The sequence below is a fragment of the Podarcis tiliguerta genome (genome assembly GCF_965153285.1).
Source record: "Podarcis tiliguerta genome assembly, chromosome: 2".
Classification (NCBI taxonomy): domain Eukaryota; kingdom Metazoa; phylum Chordata; class Lepidosauria; order Squamata; family Lacertidae; genus Podarcis; species Podarcis tiliguerta.
Window position 1 is genome coordinate 50823099 of NC_139535.1, and position 15703 is coordinate 50838801.

Below are 15703 nucleotides of genomic sequence, written 5' to 3' on the forward strand. Positions count from 1 at the left end.
GGCCAAGCAAACAGGAAACAGACCTTATTAAGTCCCCTTTGATGGATTCTTCTCCCTGCAGGGCCCCTCCAGCAAAACAGGGGAGCGGGGGGGGGGGATTTCAACAACAAATCTTTTCTCCCTGCAAACGCTTTGTGCTGGAGTTTTCTGGCGCAGTCCTCCTATTGCCCTTCTCTCCTTGGACACAGGAAACAATTCATACAGTTTCATTCTGCCTAGCTCAAAAGTGTGCAACAATGATAGTCCAGTAAGAACCTAATGGTTTCATCAGGTGATGCCCTCTTCATGGACCCAAGCCAAGATTTTCTCCACTGAGACTTTTTCACAAGCAACACTTAAATGGGCTTCTCCTGCTTCTGTAAGTGAAAAACGCACAACAGCTAATTATGGCTCTCTTGCACTTTTCTTTCTCCCACTAACTTTCACAAAGTGGGATGTATCCCAGGCTGCATATCCTATACAGCTAAATAGGATTGTGACATTTTACCTAAAGTATTTTTCAGTATATTCTTTGCCCGAAAAAGGCTCCTAGACCAGCTTACAACAGCCTGTAATAAGATGGACCCTACCCTCAGGTTTATAAATTAAAATACACAAAATGGAAGGAAAATGAATTGCTAAGGAGGAGGGAAAAGGCAAACTTGCAAGAGCAATCCTAACCCCAGCCAGGCAGCAGCAGAAGTCTAATGCCACCAAGTGATGGCAGTGGGTGGGTGGGTAGCTCAGGATCTAGTGCAGGCATAGGCAAACTCCGGCCCTCCAGATGTTTGGGACTACAATTCCCATCTTCCCTAGCTAACAGGACCGGTGGTCAGGGATGATGGGAATTGTAGTCCCAAACATCTGGAGGGCCGGAGTTTGCCTATGCTTGATCAAGTGGATCCCAGGCCAGGCTAAAGGCCAAAGGAGCTGTTTTGAACAATGATCTATTCAACCCCCCCACCCCGCCCCCGCCATCACCGCATGCAACAGATGGGGGGGGTGGATTGCATGCTAAGACAATAATTCTTAGTTACAAAAGTTCTTATAAGTGTTCTTTCTGGCAAAGCGGTGGAGCAGTAAGCTATTGCTTTGCTTGAACTGACGCAAGTTGACATAAGTAAAATGCAAATAGTAATCCACTGCAGATTTGTAATAATAAAATAATTTTTTTGGTTTTGTTTTTTCCCAAAATGACTTGGCCAGTTTTCTTTAGACTATTCACAGAACCAGCCAGACACACAGTTGGTGACAGTGTGAACAAAAGACTGAATGAGGTTGCCCATAGCAATCCTGTCATGTGTACCCTCTGCCATGCCTGGGATTTGATTTTCAGTGTGCATTACACAAGAGCCATTTCTCTCTCTGGTATATCCAGCACACGCTACAAGCATGTGGCAGGTACATAAGGCCAGCTCTTGGGTGGCAAGGGGGCTACCACACAGAGGCTTTCTTTTCAACAACTTTCCAATGGCCGCCATGCAATAGGTGGACATGCAAAGGTGCCCCCCTTACAATGTATTTTCAATTCAAATACACAATCTCACTTCTCATATGAATTTTGACCCTAGCTCAAAAAGGCCAATATAATGCAATTCATATGCACCAGGCAGGCTAGGACTGCAGCCTTTAAGCCACTCATTCCAGAGTACAGTAGTTCCTCGGGTTACAAACACCTTGGGTTACAAACACTTCGGGTTACAGACTCCGCTAACCCAGAAGTAGTACCTCAGGTTAAGAACTTTACCTCAGGATGAGAACAGAAATTGTGCAGCGGCGGCACGGCAGGCCCCATTAGCTAAAGTGGTACCTCAGGTTAAGAACGGTTTCAGGTTAAGAACGGACCTCCGGAACGAATTAAGTTCGTAACCAGAGGTACCACTGTAGTCCTGCTGGCTTCAGTGGCCTTACTTCAAACTATGCGATATGGGAACAGGAGCCTAAGTTACAAGGTGACTTAGAAAGGCTAACTTTGCCAACTTTAGGCTGAGTACACTGAGAACAAGGGTTCACATGACTGCAACTCAATGTCTGCCTGAACGAAGTGGATGAGAGCCAATGTATACGACAGACAAAAAATTCTCTTCCAGCTTAACTCACTTGAGTGCTCAGTGCATACAGATTTACTCCTGTTGCCATGAAAACAAGGCTTAAATCCTCTCACTTTGTGACTCATTAATACTTCAGGATAACAGAGGGGCAATACTTGTCTGAAGTAAGCTCTGGAATGTGGACTTCACTCAGCACCAAAGTTCGAAAAGCAGCAAAGTGTTTCTTAGATAAGCTATTAACATCTGCTGTTTCACACTTCTGAGTAGCTTTGGGTGCAAAATATCACCATTAAACCCCTCCAAATTACTTTCTGATCTGACAGCCTATGGAACACATTATTTCTTTCAAATGGCAACTCAAAAAGCCGTATGTAGGGATTTGTCCACCAGGCACGAGTGGGGGTGGAGGAAGAGAAAGGGACATCACATCCCTATCTGACACATCCTGAAACTGGAGCTTCCATGTGACTTGTATTTTATGAAACATTCCATTCTGGTCTAGCAAGTTTCTTCTGCTCCTCTGCCTACTGAGGACCACTGGGGTTTTTGATGTGCATTTCTCCAGTAGTAGCTTTCAAAAGTTCCAGCCAAGTATTTCCAAAACTTAAGAAAGTGTCAAAAGTTGTTTGTGTTACAGTATGGTGATTTGCTGTTCAAAGGGGGAAAGGGCACAAGTCCGACTGGGTGCATTCAAGACCTTGTGTTCTTCTAAAATTGTTCTCTGGATTTTGGCAGAAGGCTATAATCCAACAAAGAGAGACTCATGCATAAACCTGTTAAGCGGTTCATAGTTCAATCCTATGTGCACCCTTCCACTCTGACACAGGCTCCATTGGGCTCAGTGGGACTTACTCTCACAGAAGTGAGTACAGGGCTGACTGTCGCCTTATTTAACTGTGTTGAATTATGTTTTCATCGGCCTACTCCATATCAGTTGTGGCTTCCCTATTTTCCTAATGTTGAGAATGTCTCCAACCAAGTTATGCTGGTTCTTCAGAGTAGTAAGGAATTTTGTGCATATAGTCCTCAGGAAATTTTACTGGCCTAGTTCAGAAATAGTAAGTTTGTGTCTGGTCTGAATCACTCAGACTGAAGATGGTGGCAGGCTAACATGGCTGAACATTTCAGCATATAAAAATGTTGCTCGCACATATAAAACTTTTTGTCAGTGGAAAGGGTTCTAGCATAACCACTTTCTTTACATTCTAGTCTTCTATGGGCAGCAAACCAAACCACAGGAAAACGTCATGGGACATGTTACCATTATTGCAAGATACCCTGTCTGAAAGTATTTTTATGTTATGATTTGATTGAGTTGGAAAAGGAGGCTAGAGAAATGTTCTGACTCTGAAGTAGAAAATGCAATGATGCATTGAAAAGATGGCAAATGTACTGGACTGTATTATAACGGTTAATTTTGTTGTCAATTTTACATATCTTATCTGGATATTTTAATTAATAATTTAATAAAAATTGTCCCAAAAATATCCTTGGTCACAAGTGGGGGGGGGGGGGATAAGGCTAAAATGTTGTTCTGAGCTTCCCAGAGAAACAGTGGCATAGAAGCAGACCAATCAGGTCCTGGCAAACTCTGACAGGATGTTGTTTTAAAAAAGAAAACAATGAAATGCATGTTATAAAGTGAGAGGAAAGATATTTTCCCTCACTCTTTATAGCACAGTTTAAGTGCAGAGGGGCAATGGCTTATCCATGTGATTATAAAGGCTAAATATTGAAAATAATACATATGAAACATGGGGTGGTGGTGATAGATAGATACTTACAAGCTGTACTCAGAATAATTCATATGGACCGAATGATCACAGCACAGATAATCATAAGGTAAAGGTAAAGGTACCCCTGCCCGTACGGGCCAGTCTTGCCAGACTCTAGGGTTGTGCGCTCATCTCACTCTATAGGCCGGGAGCCAGCGCTGTCCGCAGACACTTCCGGGTCACGTGGCCAGCGTGACAAGCTGCATCTGGCGAGCCAGCGCAGCACACGGAACGCCGTTTACCTTCCCGCTAGTAAGCGGTCCCTATTTATCTACTTGCACCCGAGGGTGCTTTCGAACTGCTAGGTTGGCAGGCGCTGGGACCGAACGACGGGAGCGCACCCCGCCGCGGGGATTCGAACCGCCGACCTTTCAATCGGCAAGCCCTAGGCGCTGAGGCTTTAACCCACAGCGCCACCCACGTCCCTTCAGATAATCATAGGTCTATGTAAATATATCCAGGGATGCATAATTCCAACTAGATGGTTTTTCCTGTTTAAATTATGCTGTATGTTGCAAATGCATTCAGTGCATCTTAGCCAGAACAGGTGAGATAAAACCATTTCAAATGAACTCTAGAAATCAATTTGTTTTGTTCACTCTGGCAAATGATGCAGGAACATTACCTCCAGCTGCTAAAGTAACCAGCCTCCGAATGGACTCCCATTGGTTGCTGATTATGTAATGTTTCTGCAAAGCTCCAGCAGTGACACCAGTCAAGTAGACAGCAGCAGAACTTCGCCTTTTTAAAATGAAGGAGGAAAAAGAAAACACCCTCCGTACCATAATCAGGCTCTGGCTGGACAGTCTTGATTCTCAGATATTCCCGGAAGAGGGTGACTGATGGATCTTCTTGGGGGTCTTTCTCCCCTTGCCTTTTAGGGTCTTTCTCTGGCAGCATGTTAGCCTTCTGGACACAAGATATTAGAGTCCTCTGTGAAATTAAGAAGTGAATACATAGGAAATGCAGAGAGCAACAGCAAGAATATCATTCTCCCTTATTTACTGTTCAGAGTGGAATTGCGCTGCTACAGGTACTAACTTGTATAACCACATTTAATTCCTGCTGTGCCTTCTCTCGCTTTCCTGAGGCTGCAGCAACAGGAGGAAATTGCCAGATGGCACCAATAATTGACTGGTGATTAAAAAAACTTCCCCGAAATGGATTCGCTCCCAAAATTGTAATGGTTCAAAAAACACACATCCAAAGATATGAAAGCTGAGCTCAGCACTTGAGGGAAATCATCATTTCACCCAAGGGGGAGAAAAAATCCCAATCAAGGCCTTCTTTCAACTCAATTACACCTACTACTATGAAGGTCACAAGGTTTAATCTGAAAATGAGTATGGCCATGCGCACTTTCTACAACAGCTTCTTCTGGGTATTGTGTCTAGTATAGAACTCTTGGGCTAGAGCCCAAGGCAACTTTTGCTGGAAACGAGAAATGACTGTACAGTAATGGCAAGAGTAACGGGTGATGTGTTCTCTTAACACCTACGTGGAAGCATTCAAACAGGCAGCTTAGCAAAAGGTGCTGGAAACACAGAATGCTGCAAAACTGACCTACAAGTTGGGAGTAGCGTTGCCACCTCCACACACACCCTGCTGACTGTGTCCTGCATTCACCACTGAAACTCCACAGGTATAGATAGCCATGCCCTACAGGTGTGAAGAAAGCTGCATCCATTGAATTACTGCCAGTCAGACAGCTGTAAATAGGTACAACTTGCATTATCAATGTGTAGCTGCTCCTACACATTAATGCTTTTGAATTATGGTGCTGGAGGAGACTCTTGAGAGTCCCATGGACTGCAAGAAGATCAAACCGATCCATATTTAAGGAAATCAGCCCTGAGTACTCACTGGAAGGACAGATCGTGAAGCTGAGGCTCCAGTACTTTGGCTACCTCATGAGAAGAGAAGACTACCTGGAAAAGACCCTGATGTGGGGAAAGATTGAGGGCACAAGGAGAAGGGGATGACAGAGGACGAGATGGTTGGACAGTGTTCTCGAAGCTACCAACATGAGTTTGACTAAACTGCGGGAGGCAGTGGAAGACAGGCGTGCCTGGCGTGCTCTGGTCCATGGGGTCACGAAGAGTCGGACACAACTAAACGACTAAACAACAACAAGCTGCTCCTAACAGATGGGTTCAAAAAGTGATTTTTCTGGGAGGACGTGGGGGTATGCATACCCCAAAACATTTTGTGAATCTAAGTTTGGCCTCATTGAGGGGCAGTATTTCAACACGAGTAGGAAAATGAGAGTACCACTAAACATTTTTTAAAGAAAAAAAGCACTGGGTTCAAGACTCGTATTGAGGGAACTCTATGATATAAAGATCCACAGTTTGTGCTCTCCTTTTAGTAAGACAATAATGCTGTAGGATATTGAAGATTCAATATTGGGGGTTTTTAGACATCATGGTAGTGACTAGAATAGAAGGGAGGCTGGTAAAATTAATAGCACAGGAGAAATTTCTGGCGATTAGGTGTTAAGGAAATTGGTGAGGATAGAATTGGGAAAGGGAGCATTAAGTGGGCAAGAGCAAGTATGGGAAGAAGGGTTTTTTGGGGGTGTTTGTTTTGTTTTGAAAGAAGAGGTATGGGAAGAAAGACTGCAGACACTTCTGCCCAGCAGAATTTATTGTGAAGAAGGTGCTGCTCAAGCATGGAAATATTTCATAACATCCACACATCATAGTTGATTAGTCAGGAAAATAACATGGGGTGGCAGTTTCATGTGGACAGCATTGATGCTATCCATTTTTTAAAAAAAAAACACCAAAAAAACCTGAATGTATGAGCAGCACTGAGTCCACAATACACTGCTGTGTGGCAATACCTGTGTGGCAAGAAGGAAGGCTTGTAGAGTCGCTTATCTACCACAGTCAGTGCAACCAGGCGCTGCAAATAGGCAGGCATAGGCAGGTACAGTAGGCGAGCAAAAAAGTTCGCGAGAGGTTGTAACTTCGGTGGACTTGCTTTGCAAAGCTAAATTCGTGTTAAACAAGCACAGGGCGTTGGGGGACAGCAAGTTATTAAGGCACCGGGCATCGAGAGGAAAACTTTTAGAAAACGAGCAGAGGCAGATTTGGCCAAGGGAAGTTTGGGGCATGACAGTGTATGAGTGCTGGGAAATGCTGCGGCTTTCGTTTCTCGTTTCTTTTTTAAATGAAGCATTTGAGGGCAGGGGAGAAGAGAACGCGTTTGTGGAAGCAAGGCTGCAGTTGACAGGGGGAAAGGCCGGTCACACAACGCAGGCAGCGGGACTGGGAAGCCGCAGTCGATTCCGAAGAGGGGGGTCGTCCTATAGCAGAGCTGAACGTGGAGAAGAGCAAGGCGCGTTTATGGGGATAGCGGTCAGGAGCGGGGGCGTCCGAGGGGCGCCGAGCCAGCTCGCCCCTCCCCAGCCCCCTCAGGACGCGCCTGCCCGCCCCGGCTGCTAAGTAAACAAGTAGTTCCGCAGGAACCTCTCTCCCTCCTCCCTGCAGGCACAAGGGCCGGCGGTGCCAGGCGCTGCCGCTGCCTCGCCCGGGCCGCCCAAAGGGGACCTTCTCGGGCAGCCTCCCCGGGTCCCGCCCTGCCCCGCTCACCCACCTCTCCGGTCGCCGCAGAAGCCACTGCCTGCCTCCAGCCCTCCTCCTGCTGCCGGGCTCTGCTGCACTCGCGGCAGCAGCGGCGGCGGAGGAAGGCTGGGCGCGGGGACAGTCCTGCCTCCAGCCCGCCCGCCGGCCTCAGGCGGGGCCAATCCCACGGGGGGCAGCCGGGCCGCCTTGCCTCCGTCCCAAGCCGGGCGAGTGGGAGGAGGGGGCTCTGGCGCACGTGGCCGAGCGGGGGGGGGGGGGCTTTCGGGAAGAGGCAGAAGACGCCTCTGGTTCAGGACTTCCTGGGAGGGAGGGAGCTGGTTAGGGTTACTGCGGAGGGAGGGAGGAGAGAGCCGAGCGCGCCAATGCACCTTTGCAGCGGGGTCCCGCCTGTCCTCTCGCCTTCAGGGCTGGCCTTGGCGCCAAGTTCCGGGGTTTAACACCCCTTTCCCGTCGCCCGGGCCCGAGTGAATTAATCCTGGTTGCCAACCAGAGAGAGAGAGAGAGCGCGCGCGCAAAGGCCAGGTTTTAAACGGCAGGCTTGGGCACGTCCAGGGTCCTTCTACAGGGAGCACTTCCTGCTCCCCAGCGCCGGCTCTTCTCTTGAGCAGGCTGCTTAGAGGGTGACAGCACGAGCCGCGAGCGGAAACTCGCAGCCCGGCTAAGAAACTCCAAACTCTTAAGTCGCCCCAGCCCCTTTTTGAGAGCGCCTTCAAACGCTCCACATACATCGCCTTGCGACTTTTTGCCACAGCCCTGTGAGGTAGGTGAGTGTATTCATCGGCATAATGGGTGGGTGCCCTGGTAGAAGATATTGGGGCAGGGGAAAGTAAGTTAACTTCCACCGAGAGTTTTGGCAAAGGTGCCAACTTGAATACAGTATTGGAGGGGAGGGGCAGGTAAGCCCCGCCCCGCAGAATCGATCAAATGACGCGGTTCACACACACTATTTGAAAGGTTTTGCCCATTAACTTTGGGGACCCTAGTCCCCTCATTTTATTTGGCTCCTATGAATCTTTGGGAGCCCATCAATCTATTGTCCTTTTCAGAACATTTCCTACAATCTGAGGGCTCCTAAAATGCGCCCCTGGTGCAGAAGAAAGGATATTGGATTACTCCCACCAGACATTTGGATAGCTTTTGCTGAGAAAAGTTCTAGCTCGTGACTAAGGGCGCAAGTCCTTTGGGGGAAGTAAGTTCTGTTAAAAGCCAGCGGGACTTACTTCTGCATAAATATTTGGAAGTTTCAGTTACCGGTAATCACTTTCTTTATGCTGTATTTAACTCCTGCCCCTTCCAAAAAGAAAAGGGGCAGGGTTCAAGTTTAGGCTTAACCAGGAGGCAGAATACTAACACAGCAGCATATTTTTATACTCACTTCACCTGCCATAGCTCTCAGCCTGTTTACTGAATATCCTATATTGAGTTTTTAATATGCAGTTTGATTAGTAATATGTAGAAATATGGAGTTTAAAATTAAGGCTCAGAAACACAGGGTCAGACGAGTGGTGTAGTGATAATGAAATTAAGCCATTATCCTTAAATTAACGCTTATCATGTTGTCTAGTACTTCAGAGCATTCAAAGTGCTTCACACGTTACCTTTGTTGTAAAACCTTACAGATGCCTATAAATTAGTATTGTTTGGCACCAAGTGGCAAGTAGTTCCAAGGGCAGCACTCACCTGAACCTGGATTTCTTTGGAAGGAGAAATCACTGGAAACCTACAGCATTTTTGTCACATGTGAGTTCATTAGCAAGCTAAAGATGGGTGAAGGCAGATAGCATAATAGTCTTACTAAACAACAATAATAATTTTATTATTTATAACCTGCCTATCCAGCTGGGTTGCCCCAGCCAGCCATGCTCTTACATCACTACCCAAAGAGCATCCCCAAATGGTACCTACCAGAGCTCTAAACTACAACTCTCCTTTCTGTCTCAATCCCAGCTACATGTGACATATGTTTAAATAAACACAATTAGTTATGCTGAGGTAGCAGGAGCCCCAGGCTCATGGTTTTCTCCTGAAAAGCATCCACTTCTATTTGCCCCTGGCGGTGTTGTTTGCAATAAACAGAACTTTTGGAGGTAAGCAGCCAGGAAGTAGCAGTTTTCAGCACACACACAAAAACTGATACAAAACTCCAATCCAGAAGTGGGCCCGTACTGCTTTTTCTACTGAATAGTTTTTGTTAAGGGTGCTGTAAACTATAGCTCTGTGAGGGATAAACTACAGTTCCCATGATTTTTTTTGGGGGGGGGGTTAAATCGTGTGGAGTCAGTAGGCATGCTTGTTTAAATACATGACTACGTGTCCTATGTATTAGGCTCTCAGTCAGATTCAAACTGGGTTCTTTGTTGCTTTACACACAGAGACCTAGATAACATCATCCTTGCTGGGACAGAGGATGGTGGCTTAAAAATAAACCATCATAGCTTTTCCAAACGTTTTACCTGTAATTTCCCCTTTAAAAAGGTGTGGGTGGTCACTGATCATTAAGGGACTTTAAGCACTGGTCCCCTTAAACCTCTTTGTCCAAATCCTCCTCCTTCAGAGCATACTTTGCCTGATTGCAAATGAAGGTTGAGGGGCTATTAACTGGCTTGCCAAATGTAATAAAATCTAGCCAACTCATGGTTGATGCTACATTTTGATGCTACATTTTAATTGAGAACTTCCTGGCTCACAGCCCACATTTTTAGCCACTACATCAACTACCTTCTCATCTGTGTATAGCCAATTTTACAGTAGTAACACTTCAGAAAAAGGAAAGTATTGCTGCATATATTTCCAGATGCAATTTTTATATCCCTGGAAGGCAGGTTGAAAGCCTTCTTTTCCTTATTGAGTACAACAACCCACAATAAACTCCTACTGCATATATTTAATGCATAATGGTTTTCACAGTACATAACCCTTTGAGATGTAATTCCTTGTGACACTTCAACACTCTCTCCTAAATTATTTATAAATTGAACTTTACGAAGCAGAGATTGGTGCACTTAAAATGGCCAAAATGTCTGCACTAGACACATCTTCCTTTCAGTTACCCCAGTCAATCTGCAAGCCCTCCTGTACTCCTTGTTCTTTCAACCATTGCCTGTACCATAGAGATAATCAGCAGGAAGGGAATATTGGTGCCTAGACTCTGGGCTCATCCATACTGTTGTTTAACATGGATAGTTAAGATTCCTGTACCTTCATTAATTATGGGTTGTCCATATAATGTTTTTCTCTAAAACACTTCCTTTCCGCACTTTCCTCTCCCTCAGTCTGGATTTTCTCATGTTCTCGTGTTTCTCATATGGCTGCAGCTGGTGAACCAGATGAAACTGGCAAAGTGTACTCCTAGCCACAGAGGTCACTTGAATGTATCTATGAGTACCTCCAAGATATACACCTGCTCCTTTGGGGTGGGATGCAACCCCATCCACAACAGGCAGCTGGCCTATCTTCTGGACATAGGAACTACCTCCCCATATGTCTTTTCAGGGCCCTCATCCAGTCCACCACTGCATTAAGACACTAGTCCAGGGCTTGCACAGGCTCTCCTGATTCAGATGTTATGGACAAATAGAGCTGCATGTCATCAGCATCCCTATGGCACTGTGCTCCAAAATTGTTAATGACCACTCCAAACAGCTTCAAATAAATGTTAAGCAGTCGTGGGGACAACACAGTGCCTTGTGGAATACCATAGCACAGGTGTCAAGGAGCTGAAGAGCACTCTCCAAATGGTACTGTCTGCACTTGACTGTGCAGGCAGGAATAGAACCACTGTAGAACAGTGCCTCCGATACGCATCCCACAATCAGAGGATACCATTGTCAATGGTATCGAAAGCTACTGAGAAGGTTGTACTTCTTGTCCGCCTCCTAATACAAATCATCTATTGGGGTGATCAAGGCCTACGCAGTCCCGAAACCAGATCTAAACTCAGATTGAAGTTGATCTAGATAACCAGTGTCATCCAGCAACACTTGTGGTTGTTCTGCCACCACCTTCCTCTCAAAAAGGTTTTTGGCACCTGGCTAGTAGTCATCACATATCACTGGCTCCAGGATGACTTTTAAAGCAGTGGCTGTAACACTGCCTCTTTAAGTGTGCTTGGCCCCACCACATCCTTCAATGATGCATTTGTAACACCCTGGACCTGACTTTCCACACCATGGTTTTAATCAGCCAGGAAGGGCAGAGGTCCTTGCAGATCTTCAGTAGATCTTCAAATGAATGTTGCACAGCCGAAGTCCTTTGATGGCACTATAGCTATGACAGTGCATATCCTATTACCCTAAGTTCTCAGGCAGCTTCCCAAATTCATTATGGTTGCATGTTGTGTTTCCCAGAACCTCTTGAGGTCACTGTCCTCACTCAGTACTGCAGCACTTGCTGTGCCATGCTCTGAATTTTAAGTGTCATCCCATACTCGCTGTGTGCAAGACTGAGTGTTTGTTCTAAAGAGTCATGTTCACACAGCGCCCAACTTCCAGTTCCATTGGGTGGGTGGGTCTGCGCAGGCCTCTTAAAAGTTCTATTTCTCTGGAAGGGTACAGCTACTTGCAATTCTCACTCATTTCATGTTGTTCAGGGTGCGTGAAACACCAGGTAGAACAAAGAATATGTAGCAAATCCAATCTGACAAATATCGCATATCCACAGAGCATAAGATTTTTAGTGCTGGGTGCAGCAGGCATAGCAAGAACAAAAATAGTATTTTATCTGTTGATAAAGAAATGCATTCTAACCCATCCTATGTAGCACATCTATGCTGGCATTGCAAGCTACTGGTGTAGAAAAGGCAGGTGTTTCCCACTGATTGCAAGCATATACACTTCTTTCAGAAGCCTGAATAAAAATGGTGATCCCACTTAACTAGCTCTTAACTAGCCATTTACAGATTCAATAGCCAGGTTATATGCAATGTGACACTATGTTTTTCATTCCTCTGAGGGTCAATGTGCTTCTTTTATGTGTAGTATTATCTTCTATCAGATTTCCATTGAGAACAGTAACACCTCAAATGTTAAAAACCTTACTCAAGGCTTATTGTCATTCAGATTCAAATACACCATTATCTTCCCTGCTCAGGGTCAAAGCTCCCTTGAGCAATTACTCCTACTTCATTTTTACACATTGCACTATTGTAAGCCACTGAATAAGTTTATCTTCAGCAGCTCCTCTTTGTTACATGCTGAACTAGTTAAGAGCAATGCCTTGAAGAGAAGGAAGTAGCAATGGAAAGAAGAGGACTATAACAAGTATAAAATAGTTTTAGGCAGGGCCATCTCTTTCCAGTTTTTGTTGGTTGCCAAAATAACAGAGATGTTTGTTTGGTATGTTAATCACAAAGAGAATATGGGCTCATGTCCCATTTGCAGGCATTGAAGTCTCTGCATATTATTGAACCTGATGTAGGCAGGATGGCAAAAGTTAAGTAACACTAAGCTTCTATCCCAATTTATGAAAGCAGTTGTTAAAAGTTAAGAGTTTCAGTTGGTTCCTTACGTGGCTGACTAAAATCAATGTTAGTATATGCAAACCATCTGCATAGTGAAGATACTTGATCTATCAATGTGATGACTGTTCCAGTCGAGTCAGTAAACTATAATAGTACATATCCCCAGCTCCTAACAGGAGTGTGCTCCTATTTAGGGTTCCTGAGAGCCAGGGGCAGGAATCTTGTAACACTGTTTGAGACTCTCAGGACTAGCCACCCTCTTCCTCCAGCAAGGCTTTGCTGCTGCCTTTTGTAGGTGTACAGTTCACTTAGGATACTTACTCAGAAGATCCAGGGGGCAGAAGGGGGCAGCCTGAAGCATTTTCCATCTAGGTGAACGATGAAGAGCTGCAGCAGCAGACTGGCTGAGGACTCAAGGAGCATGTTGGAGCCTTCTCTACCAACAACCCCACTTCTGAGTGAGAATCCTTCCCTGGAAATATCATCTGGATTTTAGCTCATATATTACTCCTGGCCAACAACTCAAAGAAGGAGGAATGGCTTAAAGCTTGAGAGTAGAAGAGAATTACTCTGAAAACCAGTTTGGATGCTAATAACTTTTAGGACTATTCTTGAAATGTATTTGTTGGTTTTATAACAGTGAACTGTTATGGCTTCTCCTAAAGAATCCTAGGAACATCATTTATTACAGGAATCTCCCCATTTATGCAAGGGTTGTGTTCTAAATTTCTAAAAAAATTAAGTTATAAAATGAAGCTTAAAAGGGAGGTAGGGAAGGGGTACATTTACACCTCTTGTATACTCTTGGGCTATTTATACTTTTTCTGTTACATACTAAAAGGGCCATGTTTTTAAGGACCAATTCATATTTTTGTAGCAGATACACAGATTTGCACGTGTGCAGGAGATACACAATTGGCCAGTGGAGCTGGTCGGCATGTGTATTCATACTGCATATCCACTGGGATGTGCTTCCAGCTCCAGATTTTACTGTGCCTGCAGCAATAAACACCGAAAAGCATGAAGTAAACATATGTCATGGCAATGAGCTGTAACTGGCTACAGTTTGCATTCATTGTATGTTGTCAAATACACACCATCATGTAAAAGCACTGATTTTATACAGCAAACATATTGTCATGTAATATCCAAAGCAGGCACTCTATCCATTATTTTGCTCCTAGCATTCCATGTTCCTAACTGGAATCTGGCTTGGTAAAATAGTGATCAAATGTGCAGGAAAGAAAATGAAGTGTTGGACTTTGTATCCTGTGCACTGTTGCCTAACTAGCATTTTAATAATTATCTTGAGCATCTGGTGCCATTTAACCCTGCCCCCCTCCGTGCTCCTTTGAATCTTGGCATTCTTTCCAGTTCTAGGCTGGCTCTATGAGTAAGAGCCAAAGTACAGAAGACAATTCCCATCCATGTCATTTTGCAAATAAGAAGTCCTAGAGCCATTAAGTAACAGTCCATTTTACTCACAGTAAATTATAATTTCACCATCCCTCAACGAGCACACCACTTCCAGTGAGGCTGTGAGGCAGATCCAATCCTAATGTGCAGCACATTCACTCCATCAGTATCTCTTTTCAAGTATGAGTACTTGTACCACAACCAGAAATAGTCACCCATAAAAGGCGAGTAGGAGTCAGCTGGAAACGCATGAAGGTGCTAGATGAATGAGAGACCCAAAGACAGGCCATTGGCTCTTAAAGAACTAGGATAGGATAGACACCATGCTAAACTAACACCAGTACTTAGACCTGAAAGTTAGCAAGAACTATCTCTGTAGTGTCCCTTCTTCGCAGGGGCTCAGCAATGGAATTTAGTTTTCAAAGCAGAAACTCGCCAGACAGATCTATCCTTTGCTCTATAAAGAACAGCTACCTACTACTTTGTACTGTTAGCTTTCAAACCACTCACAGTCTGCACCGTGACACGTCATCCACAAAACTCTTAGACCCCACTGAGGATATTCTACTCACAGATGTCTGAACATACGTTTGCTGTGTCTTAGTAGGCAACTAAATTGCTTTAATCTCAAAGGAGAACCTTTTATTTCATTCGTCTCAGTAGTTAAAATAAATGCAACCTGAACAGCTCGGTGTGCAAAGGAATTAGGATGGCAATCACCTGAACATATTTTGAGGGGAATTTATTAATGTTTAGTGCAAGTTTACAATACTTGAGGTGGGATGTTGCTTTAAAAAGGCATGTGAAGTCTTCTTAGAGTGGGGGCCGGGCATGCTTAGTAGTTGTGTTGTAGTAGTATCACAAATATGCCCAAGAGCTTTTATCAGGCTTTTAATTTGTGAGGCATCATAAAGCCAAAGGCAGTGGCTCCTTTGTAGTAGGTGCTTTGAAGACTTTGGCAACAGCGAGGCCTCTTAGTCTTAATTTGGAAAAGTCTTCAGAGGTTGAGCATCCTCTGAGTTGGAGGGGGAGGGATCCTGTTATCAGCTAAGAATAGATCAAGCTACATTTGCTCACATGAATGAGCAGAGAGTAAGCTGACCCCAACACACAGAAATTTATAGGGGAAATTTCCATCTTCTATGAGAACTAGCAAATAACCATGTACAGCTGTTCCTTGGGTTGCAAACGCTGCAGGTTGCGCGTTTTCAGGTTGCGGACCGTGCCAAACCCAGAAGTACCAGAACGGGTTACTTCCGGGTTTTGGCGCTCGCGCATGCGCAGAAACACAAAATGACGTCATGTGCATGCACAGAAGTGCCGAATCGCGTCACACACGCTGCGGGTTGTGAACATGCCTCCTGCACGGATCACGTTCACAACCCAAGGTATGACTGTATGCTACTTCAAGGCAAGGCTTTCCTGCTCCACCCA

The 15703-nt window shown here is 45.0% G+C and overlaps 1 protein-coding gene across 2 annotated transcripts in view; it reads right to left on the bottom strand.

Annotated features, from left to right (window-relative positions):
• ACY1 (aminoacylase 1) overlaps nt 1-8027 on the bottom strand; it is a 28487-nt gene extending 20460 nt beyond the window's left edge. Inside the window, exons 1-2 of one of the 2 annotated variants that reach the window (XM_083429489.1) lie at nt 7764-8027; nt 4588-4738 (exon numbers count right to left, since the gene is read on the bottom strand). In XM_083429489.1, the coding sequence (XP_083285615.1) occupies nt 4588-4705 (118 nt within the window). In that variant the 5' untranslated portion in view covers nt 4706-4738; nt 7764-8027. Of the gene's footprint in view, nt 1-4587; nt 4739-7405; nt 7717-7763 lie in introns of those variants that run through there. The other variant, XM_083429488.1, reaches the window with a different exon arrangement.
• Nucleotides 8028-15703: the final 7676 nt, after the last annotated feature.